We start from the raw sequence: 27,985 nt of genomic DNA, 5'->3' as shown, positions 1-27,985 counted from the left end.
GTATTTTAAAAACCCAATATGTGTTTATTACAAAAATTAATAATTTTTATTTGTAAATTAAAATATTTTAAGTTGATTTTAATGGGCTAAGCCTATTATTATTTAATTAAAGCCTAAGTCCAATTTTCATCAAACAAATAACTGGAATCAGAATTCCATCTCCTTCATTATTGTTCTTCACGTTTAAAACTTGGAGAGGAAGCAAGAACACAACCGCCACATATCACACACACCTTCACACGATTTTTGAAGGAAAATTCAAGAGTTTAGGTGTTTCGTTCGTCCAGGGTCGTGATCTACGCTACCGTATACGTTTTTTTAAACGCAAAGGAATGTTTTTAATACATTCTTTCACACCGTTTAAATCCTATATACGCTATTTAATGTTAAAAAATGATTTGATGATTTTTATGTTGTTTAGAATAAAAGATACATGTGTTCCATGCATGGCATCACGTTTTCATGTTGAACCTTAAGGCTTCTTCTCACGTTCTTGCCATGTCTGGTGGATGCGACTGTTCCAAGACATTCATGGGTCCTGGTAGGATCCATATAAGTCTAGGGAATGGGTTGGTTCAGTTGCTAAGGGCATAGGATGGCTGGCCATTCAGATCTTCTTCCATGTATGCAGAACTCGCGCATGTTGAGAAGGTTTAGTGTAGGGGGTCGTTCCAGGTCTATAGGTCGAGTTAGGGTCTGGTTTTGGTTGCTTAGAACCCCAAGACCTTGGGGAAGGTCCTAACGGTGGTGCTATGGCCGGTGGTGGCCGGATCTGGGCGGGCGAAAGGCCTGATGTTGGGGGTCGCGTTTTGAGCACGCGAGCTGATGAATTGCTGTGTTGTTTTTGTTCGTTCTCATTATATAGGCCACGGTTAGGAATCAGGTTTGTTGGGTTTGGACCACCCTGATGTTAGATAAGCATGGGCAGAGGGGCTCTGGCCAAAGGTGGCCGGAGCAGGCGGCATAAACGGAGTTTCTAGAGCTGCTCATGGTCTGCGCGTGAAAAAGGGGGCTAGAGCTGGAGTGTTTGAGTTCGTGCAGCGGTCAGGAGTGTTGGAAACGTGTTCAGATCAGTTAAGAATTGATACCCGGTGCAGCGGAAGTTTAAAAATTTTTATTTTTCTATATGGAACGATTTCATATCATGGGTATCAAAACTTTACGATTAAATTGTGCAAGTAAAATAATAATAATCATAATTAATAATATTTTACCTCTTCAAGCAACGGCTTGATTATGGACAGCAACAGAATTTAATCTGCTCTTCTTGTATATCCCGGGAACCGATGGCTTCACGATCAATCTCCGGAATAAGGTCCACGAACAGAAAACAGAAACCCTCTGATTGATTGCACTAGAAATCAATCAGATGTTTATCGATGAGAATAAACAGATTTGATGTGTTAATTCAGAATGTAATTTTTCGCAAAAATCACAAACCGAATTTTCTCAAAAAGGAGCAGAGGATTTTCGAAAATCCCCTTGAATTATTTTATGTGAATTTTGAAAATTGCTAGAATTAATTATGTCAATTTTCGAACACTACACATGTATTTATAGATAATTTCTAGACTAGATTAAGTTATAATTGTATTAGGACTCTAACTCCTTAGGGCCCACAATCCATTACTTAAGCCCAACAAGCCAAGCCAGTTGTTATAGAAATTAATATAAAATTCATCATGACTCCGATTGATAAACCGATTTCACCAATGTGCACAGAAACCATTTCTTCACCTTTTAAAGTCAAGATAATTTTTCTGAATCCAAATTCAGTGATTTCCAAAAATTCCTATCCCTATGTTATTTTAGGAAATTCCACTCCCTTTTAGTTAAGAAGTCCAACTTCTCTTTCATTAAATTTAACTTTTTAAATTTAACTATCTCAACGGGGTTTAGTAATCCATTACTTGTGTGACCCTCAATGGTTCAGGGATACAGCTAGCCGTGGGCTCACAACTCCTTGTGACTCGAAACAACAATTTCCGACTTGCCCAACGAATCATGGTAAGACCGTCTAGCAACATCGCCCCGTGATTCCCTAGGTATCACTGATAGTGCCTGCAAGAACCAGTAGATTTTGGTTAGCGTACAGTACGGTCCCTTCATCCATATATCCCGATCGAATCAACAACCATTGGTGCATCGGGAGTTGGTCGATATTCGATAACTATGCATTACATCTTGGAGATCAAATAGTGACATCGCATGTGTTACTAGGAAAACCGAGTAACCTAAAACACATCATGTACTCTGGTCAGATATTCGTCACACTAATATCTCCTCAGATCGCATAGGATATCCACACTCGCAAGTATGTGGTGAATCCTTGACAACAAAGCATCGACTCCTATATGTGTCGTAACTATACGCAATACCGACACCTGATGACCCCAATAGAGTCGGTAAACGAGTCAAAGTACAGTCCTAGCATATAGAGTCTCAATGATGTTTCAAGTAGTAAGTACTAATGGTGTACAACCAAAACCGCGGACTTTATCCACTCGATAAGTGATAACCACTTGGAAAGTCCGAATAGGGTAGTTCGATCATTCATCATATGAATATCCATTTGCATGCTTTGAACATCTCCATGTCCATTACCAATGAAACGTGGTACTTGGAATCACAAATGCTAGTCTCAATCTCGAGCGATCCTTATCCTTATTAGCGGACGACTCAATTGACTAGGAACTGTTTAGAATATACAGTGACTATAAGATGTGTTTCATAATAGTGATCTCTCTTTATTCACTATCTCATCTTACTTACACTATAGTATATTCAAGGTCTTTATCAAAACATCAATAGTATATCACAATATAACAATATGAAGAAAGACAAAGAAAATTCCATTAATGAATGTAAATTATATTATAAAAAGATTGTTTATACATAGAGTGACAAAAGCCCTTAGCCACAAGTTGGCTAACCGGACACCCACTCTTTCAATCTCCCACTTGCCCTAAAGCCAACTAGTCACCCTACGCAATCCCATTGCTTCGCGATGTTTGTCAAACAATGGTCCTGGCAAGGGCTTAGTAAGTGGATCAGCGATATTGTCTGTAGAGGCCACTCTCTCGACAGTGATGTCTCCTCTTTCCACAATCTCCCGGATGATGTGGTATTTCCTCAGTACGTGTTTGGATCTTTGATGAGACCTTGGTTCCTTTGCCTGAGCAACGGCACCAGTGTTGTCGCAGTATACCGGAACTGGACCAACAGATTCGGGAATTACACCCAACTCTTGGACGAAATTCCTCATCCAAATGGCCTCTTTAGCAGCAGCTGATGCTGCAATGTATTCTGTCTCAGTGGTGGAATCTGCTGTGGTGTCTTGCTTGGAACTCTTCCAAGAGACAGCACCGCCATTGACCATGAATACAAATCCATAGATTGACTTTGAGTCATCTACGTCGCTTTGGAAGCTAGAGTCGGTATAGCCTTTCAATTTCAATTCTCTTCCTCCATAAACCATGAATATATTCTTAGTCCTTCTCAAGTACTTAAGAATATCCTTCACGGCTATCCAATGCATTTGACGGGGGTTGGCCTAATATCTGCTCGTGACACTCAGAGCAAAGGCTACATCCGGTCTGGTAGATATCATCCCATACATAATACTACCTATGGCTGACGCATATGGTATGTGTGTCATTTTCTCTATCTCTTCGTCAGTCTTGGGACACATAGACTTGGATAGAGAAACTCCATGACACATAGGTAGATGTCCTCTCTTGGACTCATCCATAAAAAACCTTTTCAATATGGTGTCGATATAGGTTGCTTGAGTGAGTCCTATCATTCTCTTAGATCTATCTCTATAGATTTGTATCCATAGAATATAGGAGGCCTCACCCAAATCCTTCATCGAGAATCTACCTGATAACCATATCTTTGTTGACTGCAACATCCCTACGTCATTCCCAATGAGTAGGATGTCATCAACATAAAGCACTAAGAACGTCACCGCATCCTTAACTACTTTCTTTTACACGCACGGTTCCTCCGGGTTTTTGATGAAACCAAAGTCATTTATTGTTTCATCAAATTTCTAGTTCCAACTTCTTGATGCTTGTTTGAGACCATAAATTGATCTCTGAAGCTTGCATACCTTATTCTCGCTTCCCATGGATGTGAATCCCTCGGGCTGCAACATATAGATTTCTTCCTTAATGTTTCCATTAAGAAATGCAGTCTTCACATCCATTTGCCATATCTCATAGTCATACCATGCTGCTATGGTAATAAGGATTCTTATGGACTTGAACATTGCGACTGGTGAAAAGGTTTCATCATAGTCAACTCCTTGTCTTTGAGTATAACCTTTTGCTACCAATCGTGCCTTGAAGGTAAGTACCTTGCCATCAGGCCCAAGTTTTCTCTTGTAGATCCATTTACACCCTATTGGAACAATTCCATCAGGAGGATCTACTAAAGACCAAACTTGGTTCGTATGCATCGAGTCTATTTCCGACTGCATAGCTTCAAGCCATAAATTAGAATCTGTATCAGAAATTGCTTCTTTGAAGTTTCTTGGATCACATCCAATGTCGGGTTCACTTTGATCCCCTTCAAGAAGAAGACCATATCGAATAGGAGGTCTAGAAGTCCTCTCGGATCTCCTAGATATAGGTGTGTCCGTTGAAGGTTCTTGAGGTGTGTGGTCGTTATTTTGTATCTTGGGTTCTTCTCGAATTTCTTCGAGTTCCATCATCTTGCCTTTCTTATCTAATAAGAACTCCTTCTCCATGAAGGTGGCATTTCTCGAAACAAACACTTTTGTCTCATAAGGATGATAGAAATAATATCCGATTGAATTCTTCGGATATCCTACAAAATAACATAAGATAGATCGACTATCCAACTTATCTCTCACTGTCTGCTTCACGTAAGCAGGACATCTCCAAATCCTTAAGTACGAATACTTAGGAGCTTTGTCATTCCATAACTCATATGGAGTTTTATCTACTGCTTTAGTTTGGACATTGTTCAACAACAATACCGCCGTTTCAAGCGCATAGCCCCAAAAAGAAGGTGGGAGCTCAGTGAAGCTCATCATAGATCGAACCATGTCCAACAAAGTTCGATTACGACGCTTCGAGACACCATTCAGCTGAGGTGTCATAGGAGGAGTCCACTGAGAGAGAATCCCATTCTCTTTTAGATAGTTCAAAAACTCGGTACTTAAGTATTCTCCACCTCGATCCGATCAAAGTGCTTTAATACTTCTACCTTGTTTGTTTTCAACTTCAGCCTTGAATTCTTTGAACATTTCAAATGATTCAGACTTATATTTCATTAAATATAAATACCCTTACCTCGAATAATCATCAGTAAAGGTAATAAAGTAGGTGTGACCAAATTTAGTACCGATACTAAATGGTCCGCAAACATCTGTATGGATCAAATACAACAGATTTTGACTACGCTCAGGCTTTCCTTTGAAAGGAGATTTAGTCATTTTACCTTTTAGGTAGGACTCACAAGTAGATAGAGAGTTAATATCAGACATATCAAACATGCCCTCTCCCACTAGCTTGTTCATCCTCCTTGAGAAAAATATGACCTAGCCTAGCATGCCAAAGGTTTGCCGGGTTTTGACTATCGTTTTTCCTTTTATTTTTTGTTACCGGTTTATCAACATAATTAATTGGAACGTCTTTTAATTGTAAGTTATATAGATCATTTTCAAGTTGTCCATTTCCAATCAAACATTCATTCTTGTAAATATTGCAAATCTCATTCATAAAATTACAAGAAAAACCATCTCTATCAAGCATAGAAACAGAAATAATGTTTTTAACTAAATCTGGCACAAATTAAATATCTCTCAAAAATAACTTAAAATTGTTCTGCAAAACTAAATAAACGTCTCCCACTGCTTTGGCTTCAACTCTGGAACCATTTCCGTGCTTCAGCTGGGTCTCACCCATCCTAAGCTTACGACTTCTTGTCATCACCTGCAAATCATTGCAAATGTGAGATCCACATCCGGTATCCAATACCCAAGAAGTATTATTAAGTGAAACATTTATTTCAATGTAAAACATACCCTTTTCAGTTCGCAACTGCTCGAGGTATTCCTTGCAGTTACGTTTCCAATGACCGGGTTTCTTGCAGTGATGGCAAACATCTCCGGATATGTTCACATTTGAAGCTTTTGTCTTGGCCTTCTTTTGTGGTACAATTTTCTTGGGTGGGGCAGAACGTTTCTTACCCTTTCCACTTGGCCCCTTCTTGGAGTAAGAAGAGGATCCAACCAAGAGTACCGGTTTATCCTTCTTTAATGTGGCCTCATAAGACACAAGCATATTGACCATCTCTTCAAGGGTGGCCTCTATCTTGTTCATATTGAAGTTCACCACAAATCCGTCAAACGACGAAGGAAGTGAAAGAAGTAACAAGTCCGCGTTTAGTTCATGCTCCAATGTCAAATCGAGTGTTACCAACTTTTCAATGAGCTCAATCATGTGTACCCCATGCTCATGGACCGAAGTCCCATCTCGCATGCGGCATGTCATGAGCTCTTTGACAGTGGCATACCTCTCCGACCTTGACTGAGCTCCAAAAAGTTCCTTGAGGTGCATGTGTATGTCAGCAGCATTCACGGCATCCTCAAATCGCCTCTAGAGTTCATCAGACATTAGCTTGCTGCTACAACTTAAATTGTAATTCACCCAAGTGTAGGTTGTCTGCAAGTAATATACTCGTGAGTACGAGATCGATCCACGGAGAGGATGTTGTAAGTTTAATTTTAGCAATAATATATTATAGATAAAAATATTATTATAAAACTTCAAATACACAAATTATAAAATTGTCAAGGTTTCAAAGGTTCATTGTTGGTTTATTTAAGATTGTTTAATAAAAATAAATAAAAGAAACTAAAATAAGAATAAACATAAAAGAACAATGAAATATTTAAACAAGTATATCATATAATATAGTTCCCACTATATTAATATCAGTCGATATTTAATACATGGTACCCATAATATATATAAATGCATAAATATAAATTGACATAAAAGTAAATGTTAGATCAAATCACAATATTTCATTTAGAACAACCGGCAGAGCCACGCTATCGTCAAAATAAAATATATGACTTTATGTTAGATGCGATAAAGTAAATGTTAGTTGCGGAAAAGTAAATGTTATATGCGAGAAAGTAAATGTTAGTTGCGGAAAAGTAAATGTTAGTTGCGATAAAGTAAAAGTTAGATGCGAGAAAGTAAATGTTAGTTCAAATCACAATATATTATTTAGAACAACCGACAGTGTCACGCTATCGTCTAAATAATATATATGACTTTATTATAAATAGATACATATATTTATAGTATATAATTATTGTAGTATTTATTGTATCATATTTGACAACAAATCAAGGTAACCACATTCAAGGTACCAAGCATTTGATGTAAATAGATAACAACAAATCATCCAAAATTATACCTACAAATAAAGATCAATTAGTAAAAATAAAAATAGAAAAGAAAAGAATATACAAAATATAAACAATCTTACTTGACCAACAATGAAACCTTTTCACCTTGACATAAATAGATTTAGCTTTCCATTAACATGAAACTCAAGAATAAAGATAAAAGAAATTTCATACTTGAACTTGAGAAACTTGCACACTCAAACTTTTATTCTCACACACACAATATTTATTTTACAAATGAAGAATTCTCTACACTCTTGCATACTACAAAGCTTATACAACACATCTATTTATAGGCCAAATGAGAGCAAGAGTCCAAGGCTCATTAAATGTGAAATAGTAAAGTTGGTGGGTGCTTGTCTCCTTGAATGTCAATACCATGACCAAACTTTAATTGGCATGTTTGATGCCTTAGACCACCGATTCAGCCTTTCTTTTCAACATAGAACACGTAGGATATTTTGTGTAGATGTGTTTGGACAACTCATTCACCCCTTTTGGATAAAATATGAAATACTTATGATATTTTTACTCCAAGCTGGTCATAGTAAAAGTAAATCTATCTCCATTTTGATGTTTGATTATTTTGATCATCTTAATGAAGTTTTTGGAATTTCTTGTCTTCTACAAAGTTGAAGATGCCTCTTTTGTGATTCTACAGGTTTTGAGGTTACTCCATTATGACCTCTGTAGCTTGAGTAATTTTATTTTTACCAAACCTGCGCAAACCGTAAAATACAACATTTTAGTAAAACATTTAAATATAAACACATAACACTAAAATAATACAACTTCATAATTTTAATTAAACTTAAAATTTAAAACACACTTTTTAACATATAAATAATTACAAATTTTAAGTTTCATCACATCACCCCCAAACCGGCTAATTACTAGTCCCTTAGTAATAAAATATCATAAAATATCATAAAATATCATAAAATCACAAGTTAGATTTTTATTCCTTAATATATATATTCAAATTTGCAAACTTTGAAATTTTAAAAACACACTTGTGAGGAGATCATATGTTTATTTATAAATCTCATTATCAACCAATATATTAATATGTAATTGGATGGGCTATACATATATATTTCACACAATATCAAAATATTAAATATATATAAATTTTTTTACATAAATATTTTCTAAAAACTTTGAGAATAATATAATTAAAAGGATAATAGAAATCATTTTCATAACATGTATATCATCAGGAATATTAATGTAAAAGTCTCAACTTCATATTCTCTCGGGTTAAAGTATTTCATATATAGCTGTTTTTCACTCATGGAGTTGGAAGAAAATTATACACTCTTTGAAAATGGCTAGTAAAGCAGACAATCAAATAACCTAATATTGAAAATAAGATAGGATGATTTACAAAGAATAAACCCATTTTTTTTTTGTTTTTTTTTTTTTGTTTTTTTGTTTTTTTTTTGTTTTTTTTTGTTTTTTTGTTTTTTTGCTTGGCTGCAAAATTGTTTTTACATAATCAAATACCTCCAATAAACTTTGAAAATGTAACATTTTTTTTCAAAGTTTATTTATTTTTTTTATTTTTTATGAGGTAAATCTATTACATTAATAATTATAGTAGAGATATTAATACTCTACATCTTTACAATCAAACTTCAAACAACTTTGCAGCCAATTTTCATTTTTCTTTTTTTTTTTCTTTTTTTTTTTTTTTCAAAATGGGTTTAATCTAGTAATCAACCATTTCTTAATAATCAATAAAAGCTTATAAGTTGTTTTCTCAATTCTTACCCCTCACTCACAAAATTTATGTGAGTAACTATTGAACTTTTACAAATTAATTCCCTCAATTATACATGTTATTATTTATTCAATCAATATCACTTTAATTATATACTCATAAAAGTTTTAGAAAATATGTATTTGAAAACACACAATTATATATTATTTATAACTTATATCCCATCAATTATATATTTTCTATTAAATTGATAAAAAGAAAAATAAATAAACATCTATACAAAAAGACTTCATTTTCTTAGTAGTTTGCAATTTAAATATATACGGAATATTAAAATCTAATCTATTGTGATAAGATGATAAATAAAAACTAATGCGTGTCAGGAGTTTTTGACTCCTTACTCTGCCATTGAAAAAGAAAAATAAATATTATTATAGAAATATATTTTTTTAAAAATTTTAAATTTTTTTTTTTTTTTAAGAAAAATAAAGAGTACATGATGAAAGAGATATCACCTGAAATTATTGAAGATGAGGAACAAACACAAACCATTTCATGACATGTTGAATCAATGATCCAGTTTTCTTTTCTTACTGGTTGGTTGAGACCAATTGATCTTTGTTATAGCTGAATCAGGTTGATGAACAAAAGCTTGGAGATCATCAATTAATTGGTCTTCATTCGAAGCAGAGATGAGCATCCTTCGTGAATTTTCTGAAATAAAATTTTGTTCCACGGCTACATCGAGAAAAGTCAACAAACCATCATAATAGTTATTGATATTCAACAAGCCAACAGGTTTATTATGGATATTAAGTTGTGCCCAAGAAACAACATGAAAAATTTCTTCTAAAGTACCAAAACCACCAGGCAAGGCAATAAAAGCATCAGAATTTTCTATCATTTTAGTTATTCTCTCGTACATTGATGAAACTTTCAACTCTTCCCCAACCGTAACACCTGTAATATTTCCTTCAGCTAAAGCTGTAGGAATAATACCCAAAACCTGACTACCTCCAAGATGAGCTGCTGTTGAAATAGATCCCATTAACCCAATATTGCCTCCTCCGTAAACCAAGTGAATTTTTCTCTCTGCTAAATTTTTTCCAAGATTAATTGCTGCATCAACAAATATTTCATTCTTTCCAGTATTAGAACCACAAAAGACACAAATATTTTTCAATTTTTGTGAAGAAGATCCTGTCATGTTTTTTTCTTTTCTTTTAAAAAATATAGAGAGAGTTGAGTGATTTTATAAGGAAAACAAGGAATAAGACAGAAATAGGAATACAGATGTGAACAAAATGATGAAAATAGTAAAAAAAAATAATATATAATAATAACATGCATGCGTATAAACAGTGATGTGATTGTGGCTCACAGTGTTCCTTCAATATTTATGAGTCGAGGGTTGGCTTACCATCCAATTTTCTTATAAATTGGCAAATAGGGTCTTTTTTAGTCAGATTCCCAAGACCATCACCATGACGCTGCGCTTGGAATAGTTTCCATAAACGGAGAAGTTGACCTTGTACATCTCCACTAGAATGCGTCTCAAGAGTCAATGAGATATCATCCAATGACTCTTTACTCAGCCCATTCTTAATGAAATCAATTTTATCTTCTCTATTTGTGGAAACATATCCCAAAGATCTGCATTGTCTATTACAAGTCCATCTGGCACAATTATGACAAACATCTAACCTTTTAGCCCTTCTTTTCTTCGCATAGGTACTTTTTCCTAGTCCAGACATATTTCGAACAAGTAAGAATTTTGGAACTTCACCACCTAATCGAACCTTGGCTTCAATTATAAGACGAATATCCTCCGGGATTCCTTTTTGCATAAGCATTCTCAATCTTTCACATCTGCCTTCATAAATCATTCTCAGAACTTTTTTAGAAACAGATGGAAAATATTTACCAAGTTTTTTGATAGCTTCATCCATAATATATATTTATATATATATATATATTCAATTATTTTGGGAAATTGAAATAAAACCGACTGAAAGTAGTCACGGAGTACCGTTATCCGCCACTTAACCGGGAAGTGAACTCAATTCTGCAAAAATAAAATAAAAATATAAGTAACAATTAAGTTGGATCATATAAAGGCATAAACTCTTCATTAAGAACTTCATTTTCTATAAACGGTTTAAGTCTTTGCCCATTAACTTTAAATACATTATTATTTTTAGGATTTTCAACATCAACAGCACCATGAGGATAGACAAATTTAACAATAAATGGTCCAGACCATCGCGATCTAAGTTTTCCTGGAAACAAATGCAAGCGAGAATTATAAAGTAAAACTTTTTGTCCGATTTCAAAAGATTTTCTCATAATATTTTTATCATGAAATGCTTTTGTTTTATCTTTATAAATCTTTGCATTTTCATATGCATCATTTCTTAATTCTTCTAGTTCATTTAATTGCAATTTTCTTGATTTAGATGCATCATCTAAATTAGTATTAAACGCTTTAATTGCCCAATAAGCTTTATGTTCAATTTCAACAGGTAAATGACAATGCTTTCCAAAAACTAATCTATATGGTGACATCCCCAATGATGTTTTAAATGCAGTTCTATATGCCCATAATGCATCACTTAATCTTAAAGACCAATCTTTTCGATTTGGATTGACTGTTTTTTCCAAAATTTGTTTTATTTCTTTATTTGCAAGTTCAACTTGACCATTCGTTTGAGGGTGATATGGAGTAGAAACTTTATGTGTAATACCATATTTTCTTAACAACGAAGAAAATGATTTATTTATAAAATGACTTCCCCCATCACTTATTATAGCTCTAGGTATTCCAAATCGACTAAAAATATTTTCTTTCAAAAATTTTATCACAACTTTATGATCATTAGTTCTACATGCAATTGCTTCAATCCATTTTGAAACATAATCGACAGCTACTAAAATATAAGTGAATCCAAAAGATAATGGAAATGGACCCATAAAATCTATTCCCCAACTGTCAATTATTTCAATAATCATGATTGGATTTAAAGGCATCATGTTTCGTTTTGAAATTGAACCCATTTTCTGACAATTTTCACAAGATTTGCAAAATGAATGTGTATCTTTGAATAAAGAAGGCCAATAAAATCCACATTGAAAGATTTTTGCAGCTGTTTTCTTTGACGAAAAATGACCTCCACATGCCTCAGAATGACAAAATTTAATGACACTACTTACCTCATTGTCGGGTATGCATCGTCGAAAAATTTGATCAGGACAATACTTAAACAAATAAGGATCATCCCAATAAAATTTTTTGACCTCTTTCAAGAATTTATTTTTATCTTGTGAACTCCAATGAGAAGGCATTTTATTTGTCACAAGAAAATTTACAATATTAGCAAACCAAGGCATAGTAGTAGCATAAAATAGTTGATCATCCGGAAAATTTTCATTTATTGGTATTTCATTTTGAGATGATTCAGAAATTATTCTTGATAAATGATCGGCTACTACATTTTCTTTTCCTTTTTTATCTTTTATTACAAGATCAAATTCTTGTAACAACAAAATCCATCTTATTAATCTCGGCTTAGCATCTTGTTTATTTGATAAATATTTTATGGCAGAATGATCAGTGTAAACAATAGTAGTAGAACCAATTAAATAGGATCGAAATTTATCTAATGCAAACACTACTGAAAGTAATTCTTTTTCAGTTGTTGAATAATTGATTTGAGCACTATTTAAGGTTCTACTTGCATAATAGATCACATAAGGTTTACCTTCTTTTCTTTGTCCTAACACGGCTCTTACAGCATAATCACTTGCATCACACATTAATTCAAATGGTAAAGACCAATCAGGAGGTTGTAAAATAGGTGATGTAGTTAAAAGATTAATTATTTTTTTAAAAGCAGTTTCACATTCTTGAGTCCATTCAAATTGTGCATCTTTTGTTAAAAGATTTGAAATTGGTTTCGATATTATGCTAAAATTTTTTATAAATCTTCTATAAAATCCCGCATGACCCAAAAATGATCGAATTTCTTTGATCGTGTTTGGTGATGGTAGATTAGCAATAACATCAACCTTAGCTTTATCAACTTCAATTCCTTTTTCAGATATGACATGCCCTAACACAATTCCGGATTTAACCATGTAGTGACATTTTTCCCAATTTAAAACAAGATTTTTTTTCTTCACATCTTTTTAAAACTTCTTCCAAATTTTTAAGACAGTTTTCAAATGAGTTTCCAAAAACAGTTATATCATCCATAAAAACTTCCACAAATTCTTCAATCATGTCACTAAAAATACTTAGCATGCATCTTTGAAAAGTAGCCGGGGCATTACATAAACCAAATGGCATTCTTTTAAAAGCAAAAGTTCCGAACGGACAAGTGAAAGTAGTTTTTTCTTGATCTTCTAATGATATTGGTATTTGATAATACCCCGAATACCCATCAAGAAAACAATAATAAGGATTACCTGCCACTTTCTCTAAAATTTGATCTAAAAATGGTAACGGAAAGTGATCTTTTCTAGTTGCATCATTTAATTTTCTATAATCAATGCACATACGCCAACTAGATGGAATCCTAGCTTGTAATAATTCTCCCTTTTCATTTTTTATAACAGTGATGCCTGATTTTTTTGGTACTACTTGTGTTGGACTTACCCATTTACTATCCGAGATTGGATAAATAATTCCGGCATCTAATAGTTTTAAAACTTCATTTTTAACAACTTCTTTCATGTGTGGATTTAATCTTCTTTGTGGTTGTTGATATGTTTTAGCATTTTCTTCCAAATGAATTCTATGTGTGCAGATTAAAGGATTTATACCTTTTATATCTTGCAAAGTCCATCCAATTGCATTTTTGTGTTTTTTAAGTAGTGTTATTAAATCTTCTTCTTGGTTTGGTAAGAGGGTAGAAGATATTACAATAGGATATGTTTGATTTTCACCAAGAAAAGCATATTTTAGTTCTATTGGCAAGGGTTTAAATTCAAGTTTTGGATGATCATTTTCTTTTACTTCTTCAAGTTCATTAATTTCTTCAAATAACTTTGATTTAAAAACATTTTTTGAATCAAAACTTTCCACTAAACAAACTTCAGATTGTTGATTTAAGTTTTCTTGGTGTATATTTTCTTCCACAATTGTTTCTATTGCATTATCATCTTCATCTTCATTAATACTTGGTTGTTTACATAAATTGAACACATTAAGTTCTAAAGTCATATTTTCAAAAGACAATTTCATTATTCCATTTCGACAATTAATTAAAGCATTTGAAGTTGCTAGAAATGGACGTCCCAATATTACTAGAATTTCGTTATGTACTTCTATTGGTTGTGTATCCAAGACAATAAAATCCACAGGATATATGAATTTATCGACTTGAACTAACACATCTTCTACGATACCTCTAGGTATTTTGATTGACCTATCGGCTAGTAAAAGAGTAACAGATGTAGGTTTTAAATCTCCCAACTTAAGCTTTTAATAAACTGAATAAGGAATTAAATTCACACTTGCTCCCAAATCTAACAAAGCTTTTTTAATTTTATTTTTTCCAATAATACATGAAATTGTTGGACAATCGGGATCTTTATATTTCAAGGTAGAATTATTTTGAATAATAGAACTTACTTGCTCCGTTAAGAATGCTTTCTTCTTTACATGCAATTGTCTTTTTACAGTACATAAATCTTTTAAAAACTTTGCATAAGAAGGCACTTGTTTAATAGCATCTAATAATGGAATATTTATTTTTACTTGTTTAAAAACTTCATAAATATCAGAATCATTCATTTGTTTTTTATTATTAACTAATGCATGAGGGAAAGGAACATGTTTATTTGACTCACATATTATTTCAGATAATTTATCATCAACTTTCTTAATCTTAGGACTCAAAGTATCATCTTTCTCGAAAGTATCAAGATTTTCATCCTTACTCTTTGAGTTTGACTGATCTTTGTTTTCATCACTATATGGATCATTAACTATTTTACCACTTCTAAGAGTAATAACAGATTTTACTTGATCAAATTTTTCTTGATTTTGATTTTTAGGATTAGGTTATGGTTGAGATGGAAATTTTCCTTTTTCATGAATATTAAGTGCAGATGCAAATTTTGCAAGAGTTTCTTTCAAATCATTCATAGATTGAATGTTTTGAATATTGATAGACTCTTGCTTTTGAATGTATGCATGAATTTTATCTTCAAAATTTTTTCTTGGAGGTGGGATATAAGGAGCATAACCTTGATGATTTTGGTTATTTTGAAAAGGTTGTTGTGAAGGTTGTGCATTATTATCGTTCCTCCAACTAAAATTGGGATGATTTCTCCAACCAGGATTGTATGTTTGTGAAAAAGGATCTAATGTTGGTTTTTTAAAATTGTTAACATAATTGGCTTGTTCATGGAGACATTCTTTAAATGAAGGCAAAGTAGGACAATTTTTTGTAAGATGATCATGTGTGTCACATATATGACAAACAATTTCTTGAACACTTTTTAATTGATCACTCTTTTTCATTTCTAATGACTCGATTTTTCTTGCTAAAGATGCAAGTTTAGCTTGAACATCTACATCATCTTTAAGATGATAAATACCACCCCCATTTGTTGAATTATTGGTTTTACTTGGTGGTTCAATTGAGCCTATATTATCCCAATTTTGAGCATTTTCTGCTAATGACTCCAAATATTCCATAGCTTCATTTGGGTTTTTATCTTCAAAAGTTCCATTACACATGAATTCTATCATTTGCCTATCTTTAGGTATTAAACCTTCATAAAAGTGAGAAACTATTCTCCATATTTCAAAACCATGATGTGGGCATGTATTAAGTAACTCTTTATATCTATCCCAACATTGATAAAATGTTTCCCCTTGTTTTTGAGAAAAAGTTGTAATTTGTCTTTTAAAAGAGTTTGTTCTATGGGAAGGAAAAAACTTTTTTAGAAATTGTTGTTGCATTTCTTCCCATGATCTTATTGAACTTGATCTCAAATTTTGCAACCATGTTTTAGCTTTATCTTTTAAGGAAAAAGGGAAAAGCTTTAATCGAACAGTATCCATGCTACAATTTTGATCATTATAAGTGTTGCAAACCTCCTCAAATTCTCTTAAATGCAAATATGGATTTTCAGAATCTAAGCCATGAAAATTTGGTAAAAGTTGAATGACTTGTGGCTTAAAATTGAAATTAGATGCATCAGGAGGAAAAACTAAACAAGATGGTGTACTAGTTCTTATTGGATTCATATGGTGCCTAAGTGTTCTTGGTTGTTCATGTTCTTGATGATGATTATTATTATTATTATCATCTTGATTATTAGAATTATCGTCCATGTTTAAAATATTTTCAGTTACTCGAACAAGTCTACCACTTTGTTTACGACTCCAAACAATCATACAATAAAAAACAACATACTATTTACATAATAACAAAATTAAACTTAATTTATACCTCCCCGGCAACGGCGCCAAAAACTTGCTACAATTTAAATTGTAATTCACCCAAGTGTAGGTTGTCTGCAAGTAATATACTCGTGAGTACGAGATCGATCCACGGAGAGGATGTTGTAAGTTTAATTTTAGCAATAATATATTATAGATAAAAATATTATTATAAAACTTCAAATACACAAATTATAAAATTGTCAAGGTTTCAAAGGTTCATTGTTGGTTTATTTAAGATTGTTTAATAAAAATAAATAAAAGAAACTAAAATAAGAATAAACATAAAAGAACAATGAAATATTTAAACAAGTATATCATATAATATAGTTCCCACTATATTAATATCAGTCGATATTTAATACATGGTACTCATAATATATATAAATGCATAAATATAAATTGACATAAAAGTAAATGTTAGATCAAATCACAATATTTCATTTAGAACAACCGGCAGAGCCACGCTATCGTCAAAATAAAATATATGACTTTATGTTAGATGCGATAAAGTAAATGTTAGTTGCGGAAAAGTAAATGTTATATGCGAGAAAGTAAATGTTAGTTGCGGAAAAGTAAATGTTAGTTGCGATAAAGTAAAAGTTAGATGCGAGAAAGTAAATGTTAGTTCAAATCACAATATATTATTTAGAACAACCGACAGTGTCACGCTATCGTCTAAATAATATATATGACTTTATTATAAATAGATACATATTTTTATAGTATATAATTATTGTAGTATTTATTGTATCATATTTGACAACAAATCAAGGTAACCACATTCAAGGTACCAAGCATTTGATGTAAATAGATAACAACAAATCATCCAAAATTATACCTACAAATAAAGATCAATTAGTAAAAATAAAAATAGAAAAGAAAAGAATATACAAAATATAAACAATCTTACTTGACCAACAATGAAACCTTTTCACCTTGACATAAATAGATTTAGCTTTCCATTAACATGAAACTCAAGAATAAAGATAAAAGAAATTTCATACTTGAACTTGAGAAACTTGCACACTCAAACTTTTATTCTCACACACACAATATTTATTTTACAAATGAAGAATTCTCTACACTCTTGCATACTACAAAGCTTATACAACACATCTATTTATAGGCCAAATGAGAGCAAGAGTCCAAGGCTCATTAAATGTGAAATAGTAAAGTTGGTGGGTGCTTGTCTCCTTGAATGTCAATACCATGACCCAACTTTAATTGGCATGTTTGATGCCTTAGACCACCGATTCAGCCTTTCTTTTCAACATAGAACACGTAGGATATTTTGTGTAGATGTGTTTGGACAACTCATTCACCCCTTTGGATAAAATATGAAATACTTATGATATTTTTACTCCAAGCTGGTCATAGTAAAAGTAAATCTATCTCCATTTTGATGTTTGATTATTTTGATCATCTTAATGAAGTTTTTGGAATTTCTTGTCTTCTACAAAGTTGAAGATGCCTCTTTTGTGATTCTACAGGTTTTGAGGTTACTCCATTATGACCTCTGTAGCTTGAGTAATTTTATTTTTACCAAACCTGCGCAAACCGTAAAATACAACATTTTAGTAAAACATTTAAATATAAACACATAACACTAAAATAATACAACTTCATAATTTTAATTAAACTTAAAATTTAAAACACACTTTTTAACATATAAATAATTACAAATTTTAAGTTTTCATCACTTGCATATAGCATTTAGCCTTGACATCATGGTCCCACCATTGATCAAGTTTTGCCAATTTTTCCGGACTTATATTAGCCGGTGCTTCCTTTGGAGGATTCTTTTCTAACACGTAGAAAATTTTCTCCGAGTTTAGAACAATATTTAATTTACGGAACCATTCCGTATAGTTTGCGCCAGTCAATTTGTTTTGTTCGAGAATTGAGTATAGTGGATTGCGCAAATTCATTATAATGAAATACTGAAAAGAAACAGACAATAATCAGTGATTGTTTAATTAATTTACTAAGACATAAAATATGGCAAAATTTAATTTTATGAATTTTACTCCCACTATTTTAACGATTTCACTACCCTCTAGTGAAAACGGGAAACTCCTTTCCTTAGTGGGAACATGGAGTTCAATTGACAAATCAAAGTCCCGAATAATATCAGCCAACCATAATTTTCAAAAGGTAGAGCTCAATTACTTCCAAAGTAACCCCCATGTTTTTACCTCATGTCCAATAAGGACCCAATAATATGACGCCGTTTATTGTGACATGTCAAGATAACCCATCAATATTAAGTTGTGATGGACGGTCGTCATGTGGATCCCCCAATAATATGAGCCAATCCCATGGGAGTTCCACCCAACTTACAACATGTGTCGATCCAATGTACAGTTTTTTGACGAACGGGCCCCCCCAATAATGTGAGCCGGACCGTATCCGCGGGTAGCATCTCATACATTGATCTTTGATGGAAGGTAGGAACATTTAAACAATATTTAAATTCCCTTTTATAAATCTTGATATCAATTTTAAATCATATTTAAAACGAGAGATTTAATTTTTGAAAATTTGTCTCATCATGCAATTTATGTATGCTTGCTGGATTCATACAATTTAGTCTAAACATGCATACATCAATAATATCATATATTATTTAAGGATGATCGATCCCATTATCTATTCGACCCGTGGTTGCCAATCACGAGTCTAAGTCCAATCCTAGGTGATATGCAAGTATGCAATGCAATCCTATTACATTGAGCTTCCATTTACATTTATTTGGTCTTTATCGTCTGCTGGGCCCACCATTGTCTTCAAATCTTTATCTCCCACTAAGTCTAACAAATTTACAATAAATTTCGATAACAAGTAGGGGATACATATTTAAGGGGTGGGAACGGGCCATAAACCAAGCCCACTTTTTATTACAAATGACAATTCAAATTGGGCCATAAACCAAGTCCATTAATAAAACCCACCCAACAACAATAAAACCAAATGTAAATAACCTAACATACACCTACAAACTTGGTCATGGCAATCAATCATTCTTTTATCCAATAATTAATTCAATAATTAAATATTTGGATAACATGCAATGGCATCATATTTAAAAAGATAAAATCAAATTTTATCTTATCCTTTCATAAGATCATATCTTATCATCAATTGTACCAAAATAATTGATTTTATAAAATCTAATTTAACGGATAAAATTTATAAATTTTCCAAAAATTCAAATTTATCCAAAAATCAATTTTAAAAATTTCGGACTCGAACAATTCGATCTGATGCCTCGTGAACCAATCAAAAACAATTTTTGATCGGACCAAAACTAAAATTTCAAAATATTAAAATTTTAATTAAAAATCAATTTTAATTTTTTCCCGAGCTACCCGGGACAATCCCGGGCAGCCCGTGCCCCAAAAAAGGGGCCCGGGCAGGGCTGCGGTCAAATCGTTGCCCATGGAAAGCACCGTGCGCTGCCCTGGGCAGCGACGTTCGCTGCCCCGGGCAGCGACAATAGCTGCCCCGGGCAGCGACGATCGCTGCCCGATATGCCCATTAAATTTTAATTTAAATTTTTTGTTTTTGTTTCAAAAACCCGAGGCCAAAAATTTTGTACAATAAATTAATTTAATCGTTTGATCTGAGCAACCTGTCTCTGATACCACTGTTGAAAATGTGTTCAGATCAATTAAGAATTGATACCCGGTGCAGCGGAAGTTTAAAAATTTTTATTTTTCTATATAGAACGATTCCATATCATGGGTATCAAAACTTTACGATTAAATTATGCAAGTAAAATAATAATAATCACAATTAATAATATTTTACCTCTTCAAGCAACGGCTTGATTATGGACACCAATAGAATTTAATCTGCTCTTCTTGTATATCCCGGGAACCGATGACTTCACGATCAATCTCCGGAATAAGGTCCACGAACAGAAAACAGAAACCCTCTGATTGATTGCACTATAAATCAATCAGATGTTTATCGATGAGAATAAACAGATTTGATCTGTTAATTCAGAATGTAATTTTTCGCAAAAATCACAAACCGAATTTTCTCAAAAAGGAGCAGAGGATTTTCGAAAATCCCCTTGAATTATTTTATGTGAATTTCGAAAATTGCCAGAATTAATTATGTCAATTTTCAAACATTACACATGTATTTATAGATAATTTCTAGACTAAATTAAGTTATAATTGTATTAGGACTCTAACTCCTTAGGGCCCACAATCCATAACTTAAGCCCAACAAGTCAAGCCCGTTGTTATAGAAATTAATATAAAATTCATCATGACTCCGATTGATAAACCGATTTCACTAATGTGCACAGAAACCATTTATGCACCTTTTAAAGTCAAGATAATTTTTCTGAATCCGAATTCAGTGATTTCCAAAAATGCCCATCCCTATGTCATTTTAGGAAATTCCACTCCTTTTTAGTTAAGAAGTCCAACTTCTCTTTCATTAAATTTAACTCTTTAAATTTAACTATCTCAACGGGGTTTAGTAATCCATTACTTGTGTGACCCTCAATGGTTCAGGGATACAGCTAGCCGTGAGCTCACAACTCCTTGTGACTCGAAACAACAATTTCTGACTTGTCCAACGAATCATGGTAAGAGTGTCTAGCAACATCGCCCCATGATTCCCTAGGTATCACTGATAGTGACTGCAAGAACCAGTAGATTTTGGTTAGCGTACAGTACGGTCCCTTCATCCATATATCCCGATCGAATCAACAACCATTGGTGCATCGAGAGTCGTTCGAGATTCGATAACTATGCATTACATCTTGGAGATCAAATAGTGACATCGCATGTGTTACTAGGAAAACCGAGTAACCTAAAACACATCATGTAGTCTGGCCAGAGATTCGTCACACTAATATCTCCTCAGATTTCATAGGATATCCACACTCGTAAGTATGTGGTGAATCCTTGACAACAAAGCATCGACTCCTATATGTGTCGTAACTGTACCCAATCCCGACACCTGATGACCCCAATAGAGTTGGTAAACGAGTCAAAGTACAGTACTAGCATATAGAGTCTCAATGATGTTTCAAGTAGTAAGGAATAATGGTGTACAACCAAAACCGCAAACTTTATCCACTCGATAAGTGATAACCACTTGGAAAGTCCGAATAGGGTAGTTTGATCATTCATCATATGAATATCCATTTGCATGCTTTGAACATCTCCATGTTCATTACCAATGAAACGTGGTACTTGGCATCGCAAATGCTAGTCTCAATCTCGAGCGATCCTTATCCTTATTAGCGGACGGCTCAATTGACTAGGAACTGTTTAGAATATACAGTGACTATAAGATGTGTTTTATAATAGTGATCTCTCTTTATTCACTATCTCATCTTACTTACACTATAGTATATTCAAGGTCTTTATCAAAACATCAATAGTATATCACAATATAACAATATGAAGAAAGACAAAGAAAATGCCATTAATGAATGTAAATTATATTAAACAAAGATTGTTTATACATAGAGTCACAAAATCCCTTAGCCACAAGTTGGCTAACCGGACACCTACTCTTTCAAGGAGCTTGAGCAGGGTTACTCCTGGGTCGGGTTAGATTTTAAGTGGGTCAAGTCATGTTGGTTTGGGTCCGTGTTAGTTTATTTCGGGCTCGGGTAATTTAATTATGAGCCTAAGTATTTATTAAGTTATGTTAATGGGCTTGGGTATTTGAGTTGTTTATTGGGCTTAAGTTATTAAATTAGTTGATCCATTATGTTTATTGGGCCTAGTGATCCATGAGAGTAATCGAGCTTAGTTATGATGGGCCAAGTTTTATTGGATCGGGTTATTTGTTAATGGGTCAGTCTTGTTTTACGGGCTTAAGTAAAGGAGCAGCCACATCGATTGAGCCCATGACAAATAAAATTCCATAAATATATATTTAATATATATATATATATGTATTATTTTTATATGTGCATGATTTTAATGAAAAATAATTAAATATATTTTCATTATTTTTATGAAAAATAATTAAATATATATTTATAGACATATTTTAAAAGATAATGAAAAATATGATTATTAAGTTCATGCATCATGTAAGTATTTTAATGTAATGTTTAAGGGCATGCAAGAAAATATTTTTATGGAAGTTGAAGTGAGTGTGGCAAGCACGTGATTGGGGATGAGATTCTAGAGCCCGGAGCCCTTTGCACTTATAGTTATGATAATGAGCTTATGGATCCAGGGCAAACCATTTTGAAGTGGCAGCATACAGGTCGAGACCCCACCGCTACGTACATTGGTATTTATGATTAATCAATCGTTCATTTTTAAGGCCACCATCATAGATTCAACCAACCAGGAAAGTTTCACAAAATTATGATATGCCCTATTATAATATGTATTGTGAATATGATGATGAATGATGACTATGATGAAGATAGTGCCATTGATTATTATTAAGCAATATATGTATATATGCATTTGTTTTTAAGATCATGCATGCATAAGGCATTTTCAAAAAACTATTTTTATATGATATGTGCTTGCATGTGGTTTTATTATATAGTATTTCTTATTATTGGATGAAATATGCTGAGTCTTTAGGCTCACAAGATTTAAATGATGTGTAGATGAAAATGATTTTATAGTTGATGATGTGGTCCTTAGTGATGGTGAGGATGTCTGAGTATCCAGTGCAGCTAGTGTACACGTGACCATTGCACGCTTATAATACAACGATTTTGTGGGATTTTTTTATATATAGTTATTTTTATTCCGCACATGAATTTTAATTATATTTATAAAGTATGCTTGAGATTTACGTATGCATGGATTTTTAATAATGTTTAAGTATTTAATTTAATTGCATGTAAATATATATTATAAATTATATTTTATGAAAAGCTATTTTAAATATAAATATTTTAATGTTATTATGTATTATATTTTATGAAGAATTATTTTAAGTATAATTACATATATGTATGGGTGTATATGTATCATCAATATTTTAAAGTAAAATATTTTTTTAAAAAAATTAGTAGTAGTATCGGGTCATTTTATGTAGTCTACTGATTGGTAAATCAATAGCCTTAGCACATGAAATTTACAAATAAAAAACCTGAAGACACGAAAATACAAGCAATGTAGTGACTCCTTCCAGAATCACTAACTTATGAAATTAAGCATGCAATAAATATCTTAAAGCACAGTAATAACTAAAAACCAGCTAAAACTTAAATGATACAACTAAAACCACCGGCAGAAAAATACAACCGGCACCAAAATCAAGCTTAAACAAATGTTATGAAACCCCATCAAATATCAGAAGTAAAAATCCACTAATAGAAGCCTGCTACGGTACAAGTCCAACCCTGCTACAGCTCAACGATCGCTACCTCCGATCCGTCCAACCTAAGCCCTGCCCAATAGAATGGGGTGTCCAGAACCAAAAATCGAGGACGTAAGCTAACAACACTCTGTACGAAAGTATGAGTATACACATGCTATGAATGCTATCTCAAATTAACGGTGACGAAAACCTATCACGGTAGGAAACTATTGCTAAAAAAATGGTACCATGGTATGTAGCACGTTGTGCCGCCGCATCAAGAGGTGACTCCCTTACCATAAGGAATACCTGGATATAAGTAACCTGATCTGAACCCATAGAATCCATCCACACAATAACTCAGGGTTATGTGACCCCACTACTTGCAATATCAAGCTACAGACTCAACATGATAATGCATGCAACATAATAACCGTGACATAATAAATGCACATAATCCATATAAACCATACAAACATAGAACATGCATATTCAACCAGGATATTACGTTTGTACCTCTATCAAGCTACTCAAGCAACCAAGCAACACTGGCTCTCTAGTCCAAACCGATAAGCATATAATCACCATACCATTTATTTTTTACTTAAAGTCTTAACTAGACTAATAGCTACTCATAGAAGCTAATCAGATTCTAGACTTATACTCGATTCAGTTGAATTTGATTCAATGGCCTCAAAACCTAGGCACAACTCCTTTATCGACCAGATCTTAAGAAAACACCCGAAGCATTCCACAATAGTAGAGAATGAAAGAGGAATCAACAGACTCATAATTTAATTAGGAATCGGGATACAACATTCTCCTCAACTTAAGAGATTTCATCCTCAAAATCTAGACTAGGATAATCAGAACAAAACAACACTGAAAACAAGTTCTCAAATACAATACTGCAATTAACACATGCAACTGAACTGCGCAAAGGAAATTACAATCAAAACATCTTTGGATTTTTTGAACACATACTCTAATTCCCAAATCGCCTCTTCAGTGCCCTTACGCTACTCTGAACCATAACTAGAGGAATGCATTTATTCCGAAGCACCTCGTCTTTCCTATCAATAATCCTGAGCGGTTTATACATTTATGACAAATCGTGTTTTAACTTAACCTCTATCGGGTACAGAATGTGCGACTCATCTGCAATATACTGACAAAGTAATGACACGTGGAACACGTTGTGAATGCTAGAAAGAGACGGTGTTAATGCCAAATGGTTAGCCACATCTCCAAACTTCTCTAGTATCTCAAATTTACCAATAAATCTTAAAGCTAACTTTCCCTTCAGACCGAAACTCAAAACCTTCTGAATGGTGATACTCAAAGAAAAACATGTTCTCATGTCTCAAAACGCAACGGTCTATACTTGGTGTTGTCATGGCTGGCATGTTTTTCCTATGCAGACCTGATCCTTTTCTCGATCAACTCGACTTTGTCCATGATCTACTGGATCAACTCCGACCCTTCAACCTATTGTTCCCCTACCTCATCCAAACATAAGGGTGTGCGATAACAGAGACCATAAAGAGACTCAAACGGTTCCATGCCAATACTGAGATGATAGCTATTGTTATACGCAAACTCTATCATCGGCAAGTGATCCTACCATGATAAAAAAAATTCATCCCTGAAGTTCTCAGCATATTCTCTTATTTTTGAATAGTCCTCTAGGACTGACCAATAGTCTCTAGATGATTTACAGTACTCAAACTCAAGGTAGTAACTAAGGCCCACTGCAAGCTACCCCAAAATCGTGAGGTCAACCTCGGATCTCTATCACTGACTATGCTCAATAGGAGTCCATGCAAACTCACAATATACAAGATGTACACCTCACCATGCAATCAAAAGTAAACTTGCGGTTATACGGAAGAAAATGTGTAGACTTCGACAACCTATCCACAACCACCCAAATGCCATCGCTGTCTGGAGGAAATTAGAAAGTGGGTGACAAAATCCATCGTCACATACTCCCACTTCCAATCTGGAATCTCCAAGCTCTACATCAGACCACCCGATCGATAATGCTCAGCCTTTACCTACTGAAGAACAAGATATCGAGAGACAAATTGGTAAACACAACATTTCATACCTTTCCACCAGAATATTGTACGTAGATCCGTGTACATCTTTGCACTGCTTGGGTGCACAGTGAATCTACTACGATGAGCCGGAGACAAAATCTGTTCTCGCAAGGAAGAATCATCAGGCACAACCACTATACCAGTCAAACACAACAATCCATCTGTATGAATATGGAAATCAGAGTTTTTGTCTCGCTGAGCAAGCCTGGATAAATTTTGCGTCTTTAGGTCCAAAAACTGGACTTGCCGGATACATGAAAACATTTTGGCTTAGCTAAAACCGAAAGACTTCGAATTCCTAATGTACTTTCTTGCGTCTGAACATGAAATCCAAAGAACAATGTTCCTGAATTGCACTACTGCGAAGAGCAATAACACAAACCTTACGACTAAGTGCATCTTCCATTGGATTCGTAGAACCTGGATGGTACTTAATCTCACAATCATAATCTTTGAGAAGATCCATCCAACGACGCTGCCGCATGTTCAACTCAGCCTGAGTGAACAAATACTTCAAACTATTGTGGTTTTAAAAGATCTTGAATGCTCTCCATACAGATAATGACACAAAATCATTAGTGCAAACATGATCGTCGTAAGCTCTTGATTGTGCACTGGGTAGTTCCCTTCATGGGTATTCAATTGTCAGGAATCATAGGCAAGCATGTGCCAATTCTGTGTCAGAACACAACCCAAACCCTGAAGAGATGCATCTGTATAAACCACATAGCCTATGGATGTAGATGCTAAAGCAAGAACAGGCGCGGTAGTTAGTCGACTCCTCAAATAATCGAAACTCTGTTCACACTCGGGTGACCAGACAAAATGAACAACTTTATTCTTCAACAAAAATCATTTTTATAAATATATATATATATATATTATGTATAATATTGCAAATCAAAAAATATACCCAATTCCACAATACTGTGTCAAATACAACAAATTTGGAAATTATAAGAACAAAAAAATACACCTCATAAAATTGAACAGATTCCCCAAATATGATACCTATTGTTGGTTTCCACGAATTCGTAATCCCTTCAAACGATATGTAGGGATAGGCATAAGATCCAGCTATAAATGGAGAAAAATTTAAGTAAGGTTAAATTAATTCATTGCAACAAGAAGATATGAATCTTTGAAGCTGCCGTGGGATGTAACCAGTTCAATATAGCTTCAATTCTACTCTGGTCCACTAAAACATCATCCCGATAAATTACATGACCAAGTAACACTATTTGGTCAATCCAGAACTCGCCCTTACTGAACTTGACATATAACTGCTTCTCACGGAGAATCTGCAATATAAGCCTCAAGTGCTGCGCATATTCAGCAACAAAATACGAGAAGATCAAAATTTCGTCAATAAAAACCATGACAAATTTGTACAGATAACTGCGGATGACCCTATTCATTAATTCCATGAACACTGCAAGTGCGTTTTTCAGTCCAAATGCATCAATAAAAACTCATAGTGACCATACCTTGTACACAATGCAGTCATAGAAACATCGGCATCTCGAAATCTGATGATAACTTGACCGCAAGTCAATCTTCGAGTAAATAGAAGTACTCTGCAGTTGGTCGAACAAATCATCAATGCATGGCAAAGGATAATTGTTCTTTATCGTCGCTTGATTCAACTGTCTCTAGTCGATACAGAGACGCATTGAAGCTTATTTCTTCTTGAGGAAAAGTACTGGCGCACTCCAAGGTGAAACGCTCAGTCAGATATATCCCTTATCTAACAAATCCTACAACTACTGCTGCAACTACCTCATCTCAATTGGTTCCAGACAATAAGGTGCACGAGAAATCAGTGTCATTCCTGGAATAAGCTCGATCCCGAACTCAACTTCAAGAACTGGAGGAAACCCTTGAATCTCATCCGGAAAAACATATAGGTACTCAAATACTAATGGAAACTCCTCAATAGCCAT

The 27,985-nt window shown here is 33.7% G+C and overlaps 1 protein-coding gene and 1 non-coding gene across 2 annotated transcripts; one reads left to right on the top strand and one right to left on the bottom strand.

Moving 5' to 3' along the window:
- Nucleotides 1-710: 710 nt before the first annotated feature.
- LOC140877593 (uncharacterized) lies at nucleotides 711-27,985 on the bottom strand. The gene is made up of 9 exons (XM_073281126.1): nucleotides 27,822-27,985; nucleotides 27,530-27,619; nucleotides 27,266-27,440; nucleotides 25,070-25,264; nucleotides 24,189-24,249; nucleotides 14,291-14,480; nucleotides 12,387-12,555; nucleotides 11,871-12,353; nucleotides 711-833 (listed from the first exon to the last, which is right to left on the bottom strand). The coding sequence occupies exons 1-9, from the start codon at nucleotides 27,983-27,985 to the stop codon at nucleotides 711-713; spliced, it is 1,650 nt and encodes a 549-aa protein (XP_073137227.1).
- On the top strand, nucleotides 15,992-16,102 carry LOC140885773 (small nucleolar RNA R71). Its single transcript, XR_012151189.1, has one exon. It is a non-coding gene; the product is annotated as a small nucleolar RNA R71 (small nucleolar RNA).

Source organism: Henckelia pumila, chromosome 2, assembly GCF_033568475.1.
Source record: "Henckelia pumila isolate YLH828 chromosome 2, ASM3356847v2, whole genome shotgun sequence".
Taxonomy (NCBI): Eukaryota; Viridiplantae; Streptophyta; class Magnoliopsida; order Lamiales; family Gesneriaceae; genus Henckelia; species Henckelia pumila.
The sequence above is the reverse complement of the archived record's forward strand: the minus strand, read 5'-3'. Positions and strand labels throughout refer to the sequence as shown.

Bases quoted from the DNA above. Each gene is read 5' to 3' on its own strand.
- LOC140877593 (XM_073281126.1), bottom strand. From the start codon at position 27,985: ATGGCTATTGAGGAGTTTCCATTAGTATTTGAGTACCTATATGTTTTT. The intron at 27,620-27,821 runs GTAGTTGCAGCA...GACCAACTGCAG, and splicing joins CTGGAACCAATTGAGATGAG to AGTACTTCTATTTACTCGAA. The intron at 12,354-12,386 runs GTAAGTAGTGTC...TGTCATTCTGAG, and splicing joins GATGCATACCCGACAATGAG to GCATGTGGAGGTCATTTTTC.